This window comes from Notothenia rossii (assembly GCF_949606895.1).
Source record: "Notothenia rossii genome assembly, chromosome: 7".
Classification (NCBI taxonomy): domain Eukaryota; kingdom Metazoa; phylum Chordata; class Actinopteri; order Perciformes; family Nototheniidae; genus Notothenia; species Notothenia rossii.
Window position 1 is genome coordinate 20,339,471 of NC_136905.1, and position 19,697 is coordinate 20,359,167.

General features: G+C 40.1%; 2 protein-coding genes across 6 annotated transcripts in view; one reads left to right on the forward strand and one right to left on the reverse strand.

Annotated features, from left to right (window-relative positions):
- Positions 1-11,904, reverse strand: part of ankrd28b (ankyrin repeat domain 28b) — a 16,190-nt gene extending 4,286 nt beyond the window's left edge. The window contains exons 1-17 of the mRNA XM_079692746.1: positions 11,642-11,904; positions 8,352-8,435; positions 7,771-7,849; positions 7,018-7,088; positions 6,712-6,912; positions 5,206-5,293; positions 4,888-5,030; positions 4,477-4,689; positions 2,265-2,343; positions 2,036-2,150; positions 1,754-1,836; positions 1,542-1,605; positions 1,322-1,390; positions 1,068-1,208; positions 793-904; positions 655-681; positions 88-162 (exon numbers count right to left, since the gene is read on the reverse strand). Coding sequence (XP_079548872.1) covers positions 88-162; positions 655-681; positions 793-904; positions 1,068-1,208; positions 1,322-1,390; positions 1,542-1,605; positions 1,754-1,836; positions 2,036-2,150; positions 2,265-2,343; positions 4,477-4,689; positions 4,888-5,030; positions 5,206-5,293; positions 6,712-6,912; positions 7,018-7,088; positions 7,771-7,849; positions 8,352-8,435; positions 11,642-11,668 — 1,671 coding nt within the window. The 5' untranslated portion in view covers positions 11,669-11,904. The remainder of the gene's footprint in view (positions 1-87; positions 163-654; positions 682-792; positions 905-1,067; positions 1,209-1,321; positions 1,391-1,541; positions 1,606-1,753; positions 1,837-2,035; positions 2,151-2,264; positions 2,344-4,476; positions 4,690-4,887; positions 5,031-5,205; positions 5,294-6,711; positions 6,913-7,017; positions 7,089-7,770; positions 7,850-8,351; positions 8,436-11,641) is intronic.
- A 306-nt stretch (positions 11,905-12,210) lies between these two features.
- The window catches only part of hdac9b (histone deacetylase 9b), a 39,942-nt gene continuing 32,455 nt past the window's right edge, over positions 12,211-19,697 (forward strand). For 2 of the 5 annotated variants that reach the window (XM_079640531.1, XM_079640532.1), the window contains exons 1-2: positions 15,927-16,136; positions 19,139-19,178. In XM_079640531.1, coding sequence (XP_079496657.1) covers positions 15,942-16,136; positions 19,139-19,178 — 235 coding nt within the window. In that variant the 5' untranslated portion in view covers positions 15,927-15,941. Of the gene's footprint in view, positions 12,346-15,926; positions 16,137-18,907; positions 18,925-19,138; positions 19,179-19,697 lie in introns of those variants that run through there. The other 3 variants (XM_079640539.1, XM_079640538.1, XM_079640536.1) reach the window with 3 other exon arrangements.

Consider the following 19,697-nt stretch of genomic DNA (forward strand, 5'->3'; position numbering starts at 1 on the left):
AGACGAATTCGCCATAAACAAGTTAACATGAATAATATGAGATTAAGGATAAATTCATAATAAGGACAATAAGGAGGATCCACTCACAGCAAGGTGCAGAGGGCTGATTGGTGCTCTGACATCGGAGTCGTTCAGGATGTCCGTCCCTGAGGTTTCCATTAGCTGAACAAACCAGGTACACAAGTTAGAACAAACTCCACATATAATCATCTAGCTGTACAAATAATGGTACTATAGATATGCACGGCACTTTGGCCTGTTCTGAAGGAGAACGTAAGATAATACATCCGCACACTATACTGATAGCTCCAAGCAAAATCTATATTTCTATCTAACAGAGATCTTCGTCAGACAGTGAGTTACCCACTGCTACATGAGCAGTTTGAGTTTCTCTTTCCTTTAATATCCATGAACAATTTATGTTTTGTATATCTGTACATTATATACCATCCAATGTATATACAGTACGCTCCTGTAGTATTTTGGACATTTTCTAATATAATATTTTCTATTGTTTATATTTCACAACATATTTTTCATTTTCAGTTTAATTGTTATCTATCTATCTATCTATCTATCCATCTATCCATCATACATAACCATCACAAAGCAGAACAGAATACATACGAGTACAACTATACAAATGTAACTCACCACATCTAGAGGTGTTTCACTTGCAATCTGTGACAAAGACAGATACAAGGAGCAAAGCATTGCACATTATTACAATATAGCAACACAGAATTAGGCGCTGGTTTTTATGCATGGTGCTCTCTGGAGTGAAGTTCTCACCAGCTCCAGACACAGGCGGTGTCCATATGCCGAGGCGTAGTGCACAGCATTGTAGCCCTGATTGTCCCGGATCCCTGGATTTGCATCATTTCGCAGTAAATACTCCAGGCACCTGCAGACACAACAGAGAGGCTGTAGTCAAGGAAACAACATCCTCTTTCAAGTCTTCAACTGTTACTCAGCATCACCAATAAAGCAGCTAAAAAAAAAAACATAAACTTGACCCGCCTCCCACACAGACACCCGCTCCTTAAAGAAAGTGAAGTATTACTTACTTTCCATCTGTGTCAGAGGCAGCGGCGTAGTGCAGAGGAGAGCACCTCCGCTCGTCTAGGTCATTGACGCTAGCCCCAGAGCCCACCAGAGCAAACAGGCACTGGTAGTTACAGTTGGCAGCAGCGTAGTGCAGAGGGGTCCTGGAAAAGCAAACAAAGCTCAGTTCCCTCTTCAAATTTGACCGAGGAACGATGAGCGTTCAAACTTTGTGCAAAACTATAATAATAATAATAATAATAATAATACTACAAACCTGCCAAAGCTGTCCTTTCTGTTGAAGTCTGCCCCCGTGTTGAGGAGAAGATTGAGACATTCCAGGTTTCTGAGGGGTGAGAGAGGTTCACAAGCTGATGAGATGATAGATATAATCATGATTTTGTTACAGAAGAAGAAGAAGATGGACCAAGTCATGGAACCACATCTTAACACTTACATATAATATTAAAAACAATATTCATTTGTCTTGTACTCACCCCCCGGCAGCAGCAGCATGTAAACAGGTCCTTCCAAAGTCATCAGGAGTATCAATATCAAACCCTGAAGAAGAGTAAAAGCATTATAAAATAAAGATTCGGCATATGAAGTTGAACGGTACAGATGTTGCACAGTTCTTCAATATTTGAAAACACAAATCGTGTCAAGAGCCTTGCGTCATTTGTCACTGAATGCATAAAGTGTTGCTCACCTGAAGACAGCAGCTTCCGGCAGCAGTCAGAGAATCCACTGAGAGCGGCCAGGTGCAGAGGGAACATACCGTGAACCCCTCGTCTGAAAAAGACACCCCATGTTAATTTGTTCAGCATCAACTGAAAAATCAATGCTGCTGAAGTAAGAGTAGGAAAGCGCCTATTCATAGTGCAGAATAATCTATACAAGTTACACAACAGACATTACATCTATGCTTTGGAAAGATGCACCACTGTAGGATTTGTGAGGTTGCTGATAAAGGGAAGACTGGCTCACATACTTAGCAGTGTCAGCTCTGTTGGTGATAAGGGTGTTGATGAGGAGCTCGTGCCCGTATCGAGCTGCAATGTGCAGTGGTGTGTTTCCTTTCTTATCTTCACAGTCAATCTCAGCACCTTCAGAAAAAAAGAGAGAGGAAAGTAAGCACACAGCCGGCCTTCAGTCCAGCGTGAGAAATAAAGCCAGCGAGGCAGATCTTTTTTTTTTTCTTTTTTTTTTCTAGAGCTTACCATTCTCAATGATTGCTTGAGACCTCGAAAACCTCCCGTGGATGGCTGTCATGTGGAGGGGGGTCTTTCCATCTTTGCTCTGGAGAGAAAAACAAATGTGTCAATATCACAACATAATAATAATACACTTTATTTATATAGCACCTTTCATGCTTGTCGCAGCCCAAAGTGCTTTATGACAGAAAATGACAATAACAAGTGAGGAACATAATTAAAAACAAGGTATCAAAAAAACAGAAAGAGTTATATCACTAAACCATAAAACATGAACAGTGATACTAATAAAAAATTACAATTGCAGTGTTTCCCCTATATACAAATAGTGGCGGCGCAGCGCCGCTGCTGAAATATGAGCGCCGCTACTAGAGGACGCCAGCCAGGTACCCAAAAAATAATAATAATAATCTTTTTAACTTTTTCTTAAAATAATAATAAGTGGCGACCATTTTTCATTTTTGATTGTTTGTTATGTGGATTTGTAGTATTTGTATTACTGGCATAGGCGACACAGGCGGTCACCTAGGGCGCCAGATCTGGGGGGCGCTGCGCTGGTAGCTCTGGGAGGGAAAAAACATTTTTGAACGTTGGCGCTCATCCAAATGTTCGGCCTTGATGTAACAACATTCATAATTAAGTAAATGTAACACCCTTTTCACCCCGGTTACACGTTTAATTTGCCCTGTACAGTGGGCGCTAGGTTAACTAGGTAAAATAAGATATGAATGAACAACAAAATTAAAATAAGCTACATTTATTTGTTATTGGCTATGGTAGGTTATTGGTTATGTTCACATACTTATTTGATTATTAAAATGTAAACCGATCTTTTTCATATGGGCGTTTTAGAGTTGTACCCCCTAGATCAGGTTTCTAGTAATTGTGTGCTCAAAGTGCACCAGATTGAAGCATTTTACTGTAAAATGTTCAAAAAAAAATCTTCCCGGGAGGACATACCCCCGGACCTCCCTAGAGGATGTGACGTCGACCCCCAAATTCAAACATGTTTATACAATACTGAATACATTTGAAGCCATTTTGACGTCTATTACCTATGTCAATAAGTTTCTGTTTTTGCAGTGTATTTGTCTTTTGTAGAGATTTTTCATTTATTCTTTACACATAAAATGTCGCCTAAAATCTCACCAAGGGCAGCAAATTGTCTAGAACCGGCCCTGGTACTAGGCCTCAAGAGCCTTTCTTGTGCTGACACATAGAAACAAATTGGCGGGGCGCACTTCGCACGCGCACACACTAAAAAATGTATGCTGGGCCCACGTGCCTTAGCACCGCTGCTATGACTCCATCCTAGGGGAAACACTGAATTGCCCGAAATTATAAGCCAATTAAAAAAGATAGGTCCTTAATTTACTTTTATAAATGTGCTATTCCCCTACAGAACATAGGATTTAAGTACTGGAAGTAAAAAAAACACTCAAATGATGGCCTTAAAAAAAAAAAAACTTGGTTTCAAACACAAACAACAAGTGGGGCTACACAACTCAACTCTTAACCACACATTCTCAGTTTTTTTTTTTACTGTTACAAGTAACATTGGTAACATCATTTTTCAACTACTGAGCTGTATATGGGAAAGGAGTACCTGTTATTAAGTATCAGCATTCCCAGGTCACACTGAGCCATCCTCATTAAAGGTATGAGTGCTAGGGCTGCAGAATATATCGTGTCGTGACGATATTCACATCGCGTGGACGTGCGATTTTTATTAAGTAGGCAAATTAACTCAAACACGTCATGTTACAATTATTTTGCTGCTTGCTACAAAAGGAAAACTTGCGCGGCTCTCATGTCAGGGGTACTCGAGTGAGTGACATGCAGGCTCTGCATGCACAGCAAACCACCAATCACAATCAAATCTCCAAAGCAAACGGACACCGTGATTAAAGGTAAAAACACTGAATAAAGTCGTTTCTCCAGGGCAGTTCGGCGCTGCTAACCAAGCTAGCTCAGCTTGTTGCTCTGATAACTTAAGATCCAGACGTCCATGATTAAAATCCTTCATCCGGTTAAATATAGTTAAAAAAATACCAATTGTATAGCATTAAAGTTCAAGAAAGGATTTTTTGTGGAAAAACCCCCCCGGTATTTTCATATCAAAGGGGGGGGGAAAGAATCGCAATGTCAGTTTTTTCCAATATCTAGCAGCCCTAACGAGTGCTGAAATATCAAGAGGCAAACTGTGTTTTTCTTTTACCTTGATGTTGACATCAGCCCCATTGCACACTAGGAGCTCCAGACAGAGCGCCCCGTGGCGTGAAGCGGCGGTGAAATGAAGCGGCGTGAAGCCCTTTTCGTTCACGTGGTTGACGTTCGCGCCGCACTCAATGAGCTCGTTCACCACCACATCCTGCCCGTTGTAGCAGGCCACGTGCAGGGGCGTGTTGCCATAAGCATTGGGCTCATTGATCTAGACGCAAATATAAGACAGGGAGTTATCATGACATCCCTGTTTCTCACCAACACACTGTTTGTACGCAGAATATTAAAATCCTAGTCATTATCTAAGGCAGTGCACAGTGCCAGGTTATGTTATTACATGAATTCTCTCCCGATCAGATCTATCAGTGTCTGCAGAGTATAGAATAAGCTGGTGGGTGGAACTTACATCCACCCCCAAGTCCAGGAGATATTTAACAACGCTGATCATTCCACTGGAGGCTGCTGCATGTAGAGGGGTGTAGGATTTCTTATCTTTGCAGGCCACCTCGGCTCCATGAGATGACAGCAGCTTTACCACCTCTATGTGTCCTGAGGATAAAGAGAGCATGATTTCATACCGTGAATATGCTGTCAAGATATTACTCATTCATTTGTGTTCATTTAAAAAAACCTTTTAATCATTCTTGACTTGTATTGACCACAAGATGAGATGAACTCGTCACATTACATAGAGATGTAATAATGCTAGTGGATGATTTATTACCCATGTATGCTGCCCAGTGGATTGCACGGCGGTCCCTCTTGTCAAAGGCATTGATGTTTGCTCCTCTAGAGAGCAGGAGCCTCACCATCTAAAAGCAGGAACAGAGAAGGGAAAAAAGCAGTCAGGGAAAATGTCAAGGGAAGTTACAACCTGACCACTTCTGATTCAGCTGCCTTTCAGTTAGTGCACCAACACATATAACCATGGTGTACACATTGTGCGTAATGCCTTAATACTCTGCTCTACACCACAAAACATGCCTAAAGTTGACTTCGATTTAAACTAATCTCAAGGAGTTTCCACAAGGCTATAAAGCATTGTTTAAATTGCTGAGCAAACAGAGGTTGAAAGACCTGAGGAAGTCAGTAGGGATGAAACTGATAACTTACGCAGTGTACCTATGTTGAACACCGCACATAGGCTTTAATCAATGTACATGGAATATAACTTATATGCATTTGATTTACATACACAGCAACACTTAGACATGACCTCTCTATTTCTAAGATACATAATTTGCACAAATTATATTACTGCAATCATTTGCATGTTGGCACGTGATTGGACAAGCACCGACTCTGCATGCCGAGTCCTTTAACTTGACCAAAAGTCATGACTGACAGACCACTATGTCAGTCTGCATCGATTAGGGAAAGAGGATTATGGTGTAAACATGCTTTATTTTCACAACAAACTATGACTGGTTCATTTATAAGCAGCTCAATGGTTTGAGGAGCTGTGGCTTCTCCCTCTTCAGACTTTATCATGGTGTTTGAAATTGTGCATGACTCCCAAATATGAGGGCTCATCACCATCACCTCTCACTCTCCATACAACAAAAGCTCAGTTTAGTTATTTGTTTAAAATTAAAAGTAAGAATAGGCCACATCGTATGCCAAATGCCATGGGTACAAATACAAACAACCAACTCTGAAAGCAAGAGGAACAACCTACTACACGTTTGTCAACCTGTTGAGTAATTTCTAAAATAAATACAAATAATTTGTCGTGGTTATGACACGACAGCTATGGCTACTGACATAGCTGCTAACTGTAGGCAGCCAACAGAGCTAAATGTGGATGTTGATTGGTTTACTTCCCACTTTTTAAAAACGGACAAAAATGCAGCCATTGTTCATTTGTTTGGTATTGCAATACCCATTGTGTTTACACATTTATGAGGCAAGCACTTCCTGTCAGTAAGAGACGAAGATCAGGAGCTTATACTAACAGCCAGGCAAACCCACCTCCTATCAAGCCTGTTGTGTCAATATGAACAGCACTTAAGTGCTTATGCTTTTATAACAAAACAAAGACAAATCAGAAAGTGCAGCCAAATAGTCAACACAGACCCTTTAAAGTTACATGTCATGTTTTGTATGGCAAGTGGTATTCAAATGTGCTTCCATTTCCATCCATTAAGGTACAACGAAATCAATACTAAAGGCATTAAAGCCTGTCAGAAGAGCTCACAGCTTGATCAAACCATATGTAGGCTTAATTTACCTCCAGATGCCCGCTGAAGGCTGCATGGTGCAGCGCACTCCGGCCGGCTCTATCGGACACATTCACATTGCTGAGCAGTGGGACGAGGGCTTCGGCGCAGCGGACAGCTTTGTTTGCTGCGGCGATGTGAAGCGGCGTTTGCCAATTCTTGTCTCGGGCGTTTACGTCTGCAGAGTGTTTCAGCAAGACCTGAACAGCCTCCTGCAAGAAGTCATCACATGCAGGTTAAGGTTCCACACGGTTTAGAATTTAAAAATGTTGTGCGACATTTGTGTGTTTTGCATACTCAGAGGAACATTCACATACCTCACTGCAGGAGGCCACGGCCCGGTGCAGAGGAGTGAGCCACTTGTTATCTTTGGCATTTACTCTGGCACCTACAAGTCAGATGACACAGGCTGTTAGACTGTTTAAGGTCATACAGTGAGTTACATGCCATCCGGTGCAACATTTCAACGAATGCCTAAAGCCTTATTGATTTTTATGAAGGGCAGTTTCCTAATATCTCTGTTGGCAAAAACCTTAGCAAAAGAGCAGACTGCAAAGTGTGTAGGCTGAATGCAGATGCACCCTCTGGCTACATTAGCCTTTGAAACATATCCTTATGCTCTTAGAAAAGCTAACATCAGCATATTTTACCACTCCCTTCAATACCCGTAATAGAGAAATCAGTAGGTTAAGCCTATGTACGGCAATGAGATGAAAGGGGATGGTAACTTGGCCAAAAGTGATTTACAAGGGTTTAAACTTCAGGAAGTTTTTAATTATTTTAGCCAGAAATCTGTCCTTTTAATAAACAAATCAACAGCTATGCCATTTCCTAGATAATCCCTACTGATACCCGATGAGCACTTTTCATTTCTATATTGTAACATTAAACCTATATTTGGTTTTGAACTATTCTGCTTTCAGATGCAATGCAGGCCATCTGACATGTCGAGAATAAAATGTTCCGATTTCTGAAAGCTCAATTTCTAAATGCTCCACACTATAAAAATGACAGAAATCCATATGTTGGTATTTCATTTCAGTACATAAATCCTCTTTTGAAAAACAAACCTGAAAGAATCAGCAGCTCTATAATCTCTGCATCTCCGAGGTAAGCAGCAGCGTGCAACGGAGTTCGCTTCTCATTGTCCTGTAATAAATTAACACAAAGACGTTTACTGGAAATAAATAGAAACCAGTCTAAATGTGTACCTCTACTTTACTCTATAAATGTTCATTTGGTTGTGATATGTCTTGCATTACAATTCTTAAACTACATATACAATTCTAGAAATTAGATATAACTGTTCACATGTTGACAGAACCACAGTTAAACACAAATTCAGAAACTCTAAAGCCTTGCAGTGAAACCTCCTCCAGTACAAACCTGCTTTATTTGGAAACAAACACCCAGCTAAAGCAAGAATGGAGAGGAAGAGCAATGAAATAAGCTTAGTCAGATCATGCAGTAATAATTGTAAAAACAAACCTAATTACTTTTTTTATAGTAAAAACGACTAACTGATAGAGTTCTATGAGGGCATTCAAGGACAATTGTAAATTACAACTTTTAAGTTCTGTGTTGTAGGGATGTTTTTAAAACCAGAAAAGGGGAATCAAATGCGGAAATGAGCGTGAGTTAGTGAGATTACCTGTGCATTCACATCCTCTTTCTTGAATATCAGTGAGCGTACTTCATCTGGGTCCACATTGAAAATAGCTTTCAGCAAAGCAGGCTGTAAAAGAAAAAGAGACTGTGTTAAAATCAACTTATTATCAAGACTTTTATGTCAGACATGCAACACTTTCATTTAAACTTAATGCGAGCCTGTAAGGGAAAACCGTGTTTCTCTGACTAGAAATGCCAACAGAATAGGTCAAACTTGAGAAAACAATAACCATTCAGAATGTAACCCTTAGAGACTGCAGGATCCTCGTCCTTAAGCACCACAATACACACAAAGCTCATTTGCTCTGAGTATACACAATCATGTTCAAGAGGCCATCGAAAACAAGTTAGGTTCATGTCAGGTCTGTACAGGCATTCAAATGTACATTTAACAAAACGATGACTCCACAAACAGAGGATGATGGCGGCAGACTGTCAGGATTGATAGGACAAACGCTGAGCAGCCACTTTCTAATTCTGTTTGGTGTTTACAGTCTGCAGGCAAGCAAAACCACATCCATCCCATGGCACAGAGAGAAATATCCCTTTACTTGATTGAATACAAGTCCAGCATTGTGCTGCAAACGACTGATGTGCTGATCAGTTTACTTTTTTTTAGAAGACAGAAACATGACTTTCTACATCTTTCTCGGAAACAGAGGAAAATAGGAAAAACCCACCCAGCTGATCTGAAAACCGTTTCAAAAGTTAAACACATTTTCATATCCATCTCTCAAAAACACATTTAAGATATGTAACTGAAATACTTTTTATGATTTATTGCAGTAATTACCCATGGACAGATAGCTGAAGTTATACATTGTGACACTGTCGCAGCATTTTGCCAACATTTCCTGTTGAACAAGCTCACCTACACTACGTGTCGCTGAATAGTGAGTTCAAGCTGACAACCGAATGTTCCAAAACCAAGTTATCCAACACAACTGTCAGCATTATGCCAACCTTTTTCAATTTTTATAAACCAGTGTGACATCTGTGAGTTGTCAAATTGATTTGGAAACACTGAAGGGATCAATGTTTCTCAACCTTTTGAAAATGTGCTAATGTACAACCATACGTCATGTTAATCAGATCTACAGGGCTTCACACTCCTGTCTGATCCACCATAACAACAGCAGACAGTCTTAGCATTACCAGAAGTCAAGACTTGTATATGACGACGATATTTTTCATACAATTTCCTTGTGCTGGATTTGCTTCTGCGTACAGTCAGAATGATGTAACATGCAGAGTCCATTCGTTCATTAAGATTTCATCCCTCATTTAAGGCACCGGGCTGCTAGATAATTAGCTAAAGTGCAGCCATGTGGCTTATAAGACTTACTGTACAAAAGACCTCTAGTTCATCTGGTATTGTTTGAGCTACATACTAGACAAACCTTATCAAATTGAACTAGCTACCCCTGGACACAACTAGTCTTTCTGTACTGCTTCCTTATATGTCTCAATGACTCACAATCACATTAATATCCTGTATCTTTTTTCAAAGCTATGTGAATGTTGAGCATAAAACCAAGTACTCTTACCTTCGACAGACAGAACACAATTGAACCTTATGCAATACACTTTTCTACAGCAAGACAAATGCAACACCTAATATTTACTGTGAGCACGTTGGATAGTTCCAGGTATAGGTGTTGGCATGGGTAGAAAAAACGTCTCTTAAGTATTTGAAAACCAACAGGATAAAATAGTAAATCTGTTTGAGCCGAATAAAGCATTTGAGCAGTTGAACTCATGCTCATTAAGTATTTAGAATAAGCAAGACAAAGCTTAGCATTACCGTCTAGGGACCAAGAAGTGTTGAGTCCTTTTTAATAACACAAAACAATCCTCTCATTCACTTGTTATAATGCCCATGAATATCTGCAGGGTGTTATAGTGCAGTAGAGCTTAGAATTACGAGGATACATTTAGGGTAACAAACAGGCACTTGTTTCTTCTTGAAAATGCCTTTATATCCCCCACAGTGAAAGGAAAGGACAAATGTGCATTTTGTCTTTTTCAGTTCTTGATTCCAGCCCAATTGGTGTAAGAGATTTTCGATGCTTCTCTGGCTGCACGATTGTGCACCTCCTCTCCTCATACAAGCCAGCCTAGTTAATACCATCACCATGGAGACAGCTCTTTGGCAACTCCACCAGCTCACATGAGTCCAGGTACACGATCATTCAAACACGCACGCACGCACGCACACACACACACACACACACACACACACACACACACGAATAGCATCCATGTCCAAAACACACAGCCCTTAAAAGATAAGGGAATGCTATTCTTGTTTTCACAAGTAGGTGGCAAGTGTTTAATATAGTTAGAGGAAGCATGTACTGTCACATTGCCAGTGACTTTGTACATTTAATAAAACCATTACACAGCAGTTAACCTGCAGGCATACCATTCATACATTACATTTGAGTAAAAAACTAAAACAAATCACAAATACTTTAAAAACGATTCGAATATTAGCAGGGAGCAAAAGATGTGATCAAGGACATAACTTATGTAATTGATGTAAACCAGCTTTATAAATTAAACCATCACTAAACTGAGCAGGACACAACGCCTCGCATGGATCGCTACACCACACAGCAAAGTGGTGGTATTCAAACAAGATTAAACATTTGGTTAGGGAAATTGGTGCATAAAAGCTTCATCATCATTTAAGTGTTCAACCAATCTAATAGCTATCATAAAGCCACCCCAGCTGAGGTACAACACATGGATGTCACCAACGGCCAGTTGTCACAGTAACGTTACAATCAACAGATAGCGTTGGTTGTTATTGTACTCATCTCACACTACAGTAGTGGCTATTATTACTAGAGCTTGAAAGCGAAATCTCAAAGGCTATTGTTGAATTGTTTAGTCACAGCATGCTAACAAGTCACTTCCCAGCTAAGTAGCATATCACGCAGGCTCTGGCTAAATACTGAGATAAAAACAGTATCATTAGCTTCAGCTCAACAACCGTTTGAGCATGTGTTTCAATGATGTCTCGTTATCGCCCAACACTCCAAATGTGATTCACTTAGCACCACTGCACCTAACTTTAACCTCAGAAGGGATCATTTATCACCGAAGCTCACATGAAATGTTTAAGGAAATGCTTCTGTTAGCCTTAAGCCGGTGGACAAACTAGACTTACATTCTGCTGGCCAATGTTGAAATCGGGGCAGCTAGCTAACATTAGCCAGCCAATAGTGGCTCAAACTTGGGTCAGCTTTTGCCACAACGATCACTTACCTGGTCTCGAATTTTGAGAACCACCATATTTCTGGGATTTTAATTGTTCTCATGCAGATTCATAAAGGGATATTTGTCTCCTTGCGAATAGCAGTGTCTGATCTTGGTAGCTCTCCCGCTGGTCTGCTGGAGGCCTAGCGTGACGCTAGCTTAGCTCTCTTGCTAGCTTCCTAACCTGATGGCATGAAAGCACAGGAGTAGCGGAAACTCCATAGCGTTGCCCCCACCGTACTACGCCTCCCAGCAAGATGCGAAACGATTGGTCAGACGCGCTGTGCCTGCTAGTAAGGCAGGTGGTGGTTGGTTGTTGCTAACATCGCTCTGTGACAGACGCACTGTGTTAAATATTACAATAACTGTCCACGCTCATGTCAAAAATAAATGATGATACTTTTTAACGTACGAGTAAAACAATTTAACATGCAATGCAAATAATTTACATGGTGGTACAACCATACTGCGCTCTTTTGAATGCATATATCGAGCTGCTCTGCTCAGTTTGGTCGACCTTTTAGTAACAGCTTTATTCTATTTACACACAGTGACTCATGTCGAAGTTGCACAAGAAGCGATAGCCATGCAACCATATGCATCAGCCGCAAATGATCTCTAATGGAGCCAGTGGGAGTAACGAGTTATTATAACAACATTATTCTCTCAGGAAGAGAAGTTTATCTGGATAGACGACTCACTCTTCTCCTAAGGTATGCCATACAGACACAACAAACATGCTATATGATTAATACGCTGCATATAAACCATGGAAATCCGAAATTGTGTATCACTAGCTAGAGTGCTAATACTCTTCTGGCCTTGTGGCAACGGATTCTTTAAGGAGCGCTCCTAAATAGTCTAAACTGGTATTTACAACAGTTGTTTGCCAGTCATGTTAAAAACCACGGAAGCCAATTTCTATGCAGTTTGAGCTGACAGGAAGATTTTTTTTTACAAAACAATTGCTTGCAAGCTGTTTGGAGGAAAAGAGTGTATGCACAAATCATACTGCAACTTTTGATTAACTTTTCCTATCTGCTGTCTTAAATCTTATAGCCTACATATAATGTGGCATTGTTGTTCTACAGTATGATTCAATATAGTGTAACTGAAATCGAGTTTTGCACAGCTCATGTTGGTTGGTTTTAAATCCCCAGTATGTTTCCGGTCCTAACAGCAAAGTGTGGAGGAATATGGCCCTCTAGTGACATAACCTTTAACTACAACCAGAAGTTTAACCAGCTGAACGAAACCAAATTGGATAAAGGGTTAAATGAGAAGAAATATGTAAACTCTTGTGAAATCAAAGCCCTAGTTATTGCTTATATAATATGCATTTAATTGACACAGTGTGAATTTGAGAGTACTGTTGAATGGTTGCAACCATTTTTAATATGGTGCACAATTTGATAATTTGCAGTAAAACAATATATAGACCAAATCTTAGTGTTAGTGATTTCAGATCTAGACCAAAACTCAAAACATATTTCTGTTTTCATAAAACGTTGAGAAAGAGAAGTGCATCTATTAATAATCATATAATAAGAGTGTCTGTTGAATTGCTCATGGAATGTTACAGTCACAACAGCTGATGATATAATGGGACAGTAATTTCTTCTGTTTGGTGAAAATACCACAGACAGGACTGGCAGGGTAATTTCTTCTGTTTGGTGAAAATACCACAGACAGGACTGGCAGGGATGACATGGATGAGTGCCAAAATTCTTGGACACAAAACTGTCTGTTTAAAGAGTTCTCAGTAACTGGGCGGTTCTGTTACACACACAATCAGTATATTGAGATTCAAAAGTTCCCAGTGCAGCACTTCAGAACAAGAAAATGTGCTGCTATATATTATATTTGGGAGAAATGTGAATAAGCTACTTTAATGTCTGATCATATAAATTGTAGCACATTGCTTTATTTTTGCAGTACAGCTAATAAAATCTAAAGAAATAAAACAAGAACAATGATAATGTAGTACGCTGATAACATGTTATTTCACAGTATAAGGGAGAGTGACATCTGACATATTATCTTCCCACAAAAATTATATATGATTAATATATGAAACAGAGATTAGTAATCTCCATCTAGAAGTATTGACGCTATGAACAAATAAATAAGGAAAAAGCAGTATGGCGACGCAGTACAGTTTTGTGAGTGTTGGAAATAGTCTTGTGAAAGAATGTAGATTATGCTCACTGGGCAACTTTCAAGGGCAGTCTCAAATTTCAAGGCACTGGATACAAAGAGACGGGCGAGGGAATAGGTTGCAGCAGCTATGTTAATGATTTTGGGTGTAGGTTGGTCGTCTTTGCTCGGGGTAATCCTCCTGGATCTATCCCTAAGCCCTGCAAAGGCCACAGTAACCAAAGAAGGAATACTTTCTCACTGGGGTGGTTGAGGTGGAAATGGTTTCCCACAAATTAAATTAAGAGTACAAACACCAGACAACGGAGTAACTGCATAAATGGAGAAAACAGATCCTTGCCTACCTCCACAGTCTGCACCCCTCTTAAAAACTGCACCCTGACCCCTCCTGGCCTCTACAGGCCTCTGTTTGTGTGTGTGTGTGTGTGTGTGTGTGTGTGTGTGTGTGTGTGTGTGTGTGTGTGTGTGTGTGTGTGTGTGTGTGTGTGTGTGTGTGTGTGTGTGTGTGTGTGTGTGTGTGTGTGTGTGTGTGTGTGTGTGTGTGTGTGTGTGTGTGTGTGTGTGTGTGTGTGTGTGTGTGTGTGTGAAATAATGACATATATTTTCATTAACCTTATGCCCTCTGGTATTTCTGTTTCTGCATTAAAATATTTTATTATTGACACAAATGAATAATGCAGAAAGTAAAACAAAAATAAGAAAACACCAGACAGTTAATCAAATTCTTAGCTGGCCTTCCTACTGAGAAATGACATGGTCCTTAGCGTCCAGGTGCTAGCTGTGCGCTCCTGCGCAGGCCTCAGACAGTAACAGCGACATGCATGTAGGTTCTGCCTCAGATTTGCTGATGCTGGGCTGTGCCCCTGTCAGTCCAGCCGTCAGGATGAGCGATAGCAAACAGCTGGACAGTCTGGGTTCTGGGATGAAAGTGGTGTCATCCCCTGGTTCATTCCCAGCTGCTGTAGGAAGAATGGCAAGATGCAAGGAGAGAGGTTTTCACTCCATCGCTTCCCACCACTGTTCCTGCACTGCTGAGGTAGAACCAGAGAACACATCATCAAGAGATCAATCCAAATCCATGTCATATAATGTCTACTAAAAGTCTGAAGGAAGGGTAGGCAATATTCATGGGGATGGCCAAAGTAGATAAAGAGGTATCAAAACCTCCTAATACTTCAAGCAGTGATGTGGGAAACAGGTGAACAGGGAGAAGATTAGATATCTTGTTCTTCCGCTAATGGGGAGACATTTGTCCTCTGGGACAAACGGTTAACTCAGGAGAGGCACCGAAGAATGCTTTGAAGTGAAAAATATAAATGTGAGACCATGGACAGCTGTTGATTTATGACGATGACAAATCTGCATATAATCGGTGCTAACCACACAAGCCTAGCTCCTGGTTAAGATAGAAGCATCTCCCCTATTCAACAAACTTAACTAGAAGAGTGCGAAAGTGCTCATTTGGCAGGTTCACAGCTTTTTGTGATGGAATGCATTTTTGACAACTTGCATTGCAAACTCGTTTTTAAGCATGTGATACAACTGCTCCTCTATTATATAATAATAGATTAATCAACTAATGTCTAATTCATAGATTATTGTTTTTGTATAGCAGCAGACTATGTCACAAGGCCAAACATTTTGGCCGAGGTTATTTCCTACTGGAGTCAAAGCTGATGACAGCGACTCTTATGACCACTAGATGGCACTGCTTCCATTTTAATAATCTTTGTGTGCACTTGTGGATGCTACAGGTGCTATTTTTAGGAGTTGCCTCTCTGCAAACTGTAGTCTGTAAGTGCAGCTGTCGTAACATTTACATGTTATGCAATAACAAGAAAATAATAGCTTCTTTACAAGCACCAAGCTACTTGAGTGGCTTACACTCCTATTATCATAATTCCTGGTGCATTCATCTATTATAATAGCCCTAAAATGATTCATTCAACACTAAAACAGTGAAATAGAATAGAGTAAACATCACCGATTATTTAAATGAAAGCCAGTTTATTATCTGGGCTGTATAATGTTTTAATAAAAAAGGATATAGCACTAGTGAAAGTTGGTTTTGTTTCAGTTGTTTTAGGGAGAGAAAGGTGGTGCACCTGCTGACGACAGACAGTGACCCGAGCTGCCATGCCCACGTCTCTCCATGTCAGACATATTCAGAGAGGACAGTGGAGTAGACAGTGTTCAGTCTGCCACTACCTTAGTTAGGATTTTATATCTTCCCCTCGTTCGACCAAGTAGACTATTTATATCTCAGTCGTCATACACAGACCGCATCCTGCGTGTCCTCCAATCTGAACAACAGAACACACGTCAATCCCTCAACCCTGTCCTCAAGGTAGATAAACACCGTTTCTGCATCTGATAATTAAGTATATTTAACACACTCGACGTGATAAGTAGGCTATGCAAGCTACTGGTATACAAGATGTTTAAAAACTAAAAATATAAAGAACTAAATGTGAGCTTTTATATTATGAGTTTTAAGCGCAAATAAGGGCTTAATTGCTTTTATACAACGGTTATAACCTGAACAGTAACACATAATAATAATTAACAATGCTTTTTATTTATGTATTAATAATAATAATTTGATAATGTTATATATTTAATGTTTTTTCACTTCCACAAAGGGTTTTCAAATTGTATGTTTTTCAACTGTCACGTTAGCTAAAAAGCTAAACACTTTGCTCACAGTGTAGGGTCGTCCATACCGGTAAGTTCTGCGGTCATAGACCATAGAACAGGGCTTCTCAAACTCCGGACCAAGGTCCGGATCCGGACCGAACCCTGTGTCCCATTATTAAAAAAAAAAAAAGAATTTCTGATTCTGATGTAAATTAAAGTGGACCTATTATGCTATATTGGAAACATATATTGTAGGGCCATACCTATACAAAACATGTCTGTGAAGTTTTTTGCTTAAAATACCAAACAGATCACCCATTGTAGCCATGCCTCATACTGCTCAAACACCTCTTTTGCAGCCCTGTTAGAGAAACGCGGATTTTGGGTCCTTAGCTTAAAAAAAATAAAAAAGAGGAGGCGTAGATAATGCCTGATCAGAATTCTACCGGAGATAAAGTTAAATTATGCTGTGATAAAACGCCATCCTGTTCTAAACCACATCCTAGATTACATTTTCTGAAACAGTATGGAGCTCAAATGCTTTTTCTCTTGCGGGTTTATCACAAGGTGAGTTCTTTTTTTAATTTCCTGCTTTTTAAACACAAGTGCTCTCCAGTACAGGTTAGCTCTGAGTGCTAGCGACGCTTGCTAATGTAAACAAAGACGAGATTACGTCCAAAACATGTCAGGCATTGTTTCTGGTAGCAACTTTGTGTGGGTCCGCCGCCGATTTGACGTCAGATCGGCAGCAAATCTGTACCCGCTCGTTGTACCCCTGTTTTTAAAAAGATTTGGGTACGGCGGAAAAGAGAGAGGGTTTTATTGTCTGACGCTGCGTGAGTTCAACATGAACATGAAACACCCTTTAATTTACTGCAACTACATGTTGGGAAACCCCCTCAAGGGGGCCCCATGCGAGCCGAAACTTCGTTGCTCCGCTCCGGGGGGGGGGGGACTTTACTGACATTGATCCGGACCATTGACCTTGTATAAAATTTACAAGTGGACCTTTAACAAAAAAGTTTGAGTACCCCTGCCATAGACTGTCATAGACTCATAGGTGGTCGTTTTTTAAACAATTTATATTGTAAGTCCGCTAATAGCCGACCGGAACTGTGTGTGTGTGTTATATGAAAAGCTGCGACATTCTCCACTCAATCACAGAAATTAATATGTGTTTTTGTGCGATGACCGACTAGCATTATTGCTTTTTTGTGCAGACCGCCATACTTGCTGACGTGTATTAAACAGGTATAAACACCTATCGTCGTTAAAGCGCAAGAGCCCTTATTGAAAAACTTAAATATCGGCTGCATCACCCTTGAGCACAGGCCACTAATTAGTTGAACTAATTAACTAACTAACTAACTAACTAATTAGTTAAAAAGCAGAAAAGGGTGTACTAGTCTATTGGGATTGTGAGAATTGTGATGTGGTCTATGTTGAACAGCAGTGAGTCCTATGATTATAGCTATAAATACTTCTTAAAACGTCTCAGCACACTACTACCCAAGTATAAAGTAAATACAAATAATCCAACAATGTTTAATGCCTCAAAACATTGAACTGAGGTGCAAATCTTGTAAATGTACTTTGTTACTTTCCACAATTGATAACATCTTATGCTTTGAAGGTTTCTCATTTCTCTAATTCCCCTCCTCGACTCCTATCCTTGTGTCTTAGTCCCGTCCACAGGAGATGCGAGTGGAGGAGTCGAGGAGGGGAAGCACCAGGCGTTTGGAGAAATGAGAAATCCTCTCCTCTGAGCAGTCATTTTAAAGAGACGTCCATTAATGATGACAGGAGGCACAGTAGCCCTCTGTCTGATGGACAGAACTGTGTACATGACGACTTATATATTTACTTTAATTAATTGACAGTGCGGCATAATGAGACAATAACAGGCTACAGATGCGGACATATATACACATATATATTTATATAAATACTCTCATAATAACGTAACACTATCAGAGACTGGATATATATTCCCCCCCCCCTCTCTGGCCGCTACAATGGGGAACTGAAATTACGTCCCAAAAGTTTTATTTACAAGTATTAAAAGTAAGCATAGGACACCAAACCAACTGACTGCTGCATCTACACACACACACACACACACACACACACACACACACACACACACACACACACACACACACACACACACACACACACACACACACACACACACACACACACACACACACACTGTACCACACATGCACCTACACAATGTACCACACACACCCACACACTGTACAACACACACACCTACAGCTCTTAAAGCATATAATATCAGGCTACAGCCATTGTGTATTTTATTATTTTATTATATACTCTATGGAGAAAAAACATTTAACAGCCTACTACACTGTGTACAGTTATGTATGCAAATACTACATTTTGGATTCCACAACAACTTTTCCTGCATACTTTGTTTTTACAGATACTAAAAACAGGCACATGAAGACATGAACATGCAAGGGTAGAATCAAGTAAGGAGCTTATTTATATATATATATTTTTAGACGCCAGTAATAAAAGTTAATTGGCAGTGCAGCTGTTGTATGATGTTTATATTATAAAGTGATTATGGATCTAGGTTGTTATGCTGGATAAAATGTCCCTCCAACAAAAACTTTTAGCAGATGTGTTACATTGGAAATGGCTCTTGTATTATGGCTTTGTTGACCGGCGCTCTTTCCACAGGTGTCACATGGTGACAGCATTTCAGTCTTCGCTGAGCAAGGTAATAGGAAAGCACAACAACCACAGAGCTTTCAGTGTACACATGACATTTACACTTTGACAGCAACATAAGAAAAACACTGCTCATACATGACATGAAAGCCTTTCACGGCCACTCCAAATGACCCTTCAGCCGTCTTTCCATTTTATAATATTTATAATATTCTTACATTGGACTTGTTCTTGGCAGGTTAATGCTCACAGATGTCTGCAATGCTCAGATGGCTTGAGGGGGCAGGTACCATCTGAGCTGTGTCAGGGAGAGAAAGTCATTTTAACAGCACCTTACACTTAGCCTAACACATAATATCATAGTACCAATAAATGTGTTAATGAGACAAAATGTTTTTTCGATAGAACAAATCTTGGCAGGCCTCTGTGAATTATTCACTGGACCCGATAAATTGGCATGTTCGGCTATACAATTGGCAATCAGTATTCACAGAAGCAGCGTGTTGCATGGTATCCCTGTTGTGTAATGCATGTTAGCTTTAGTAGATTATTATTGTCCTAAAGCTGG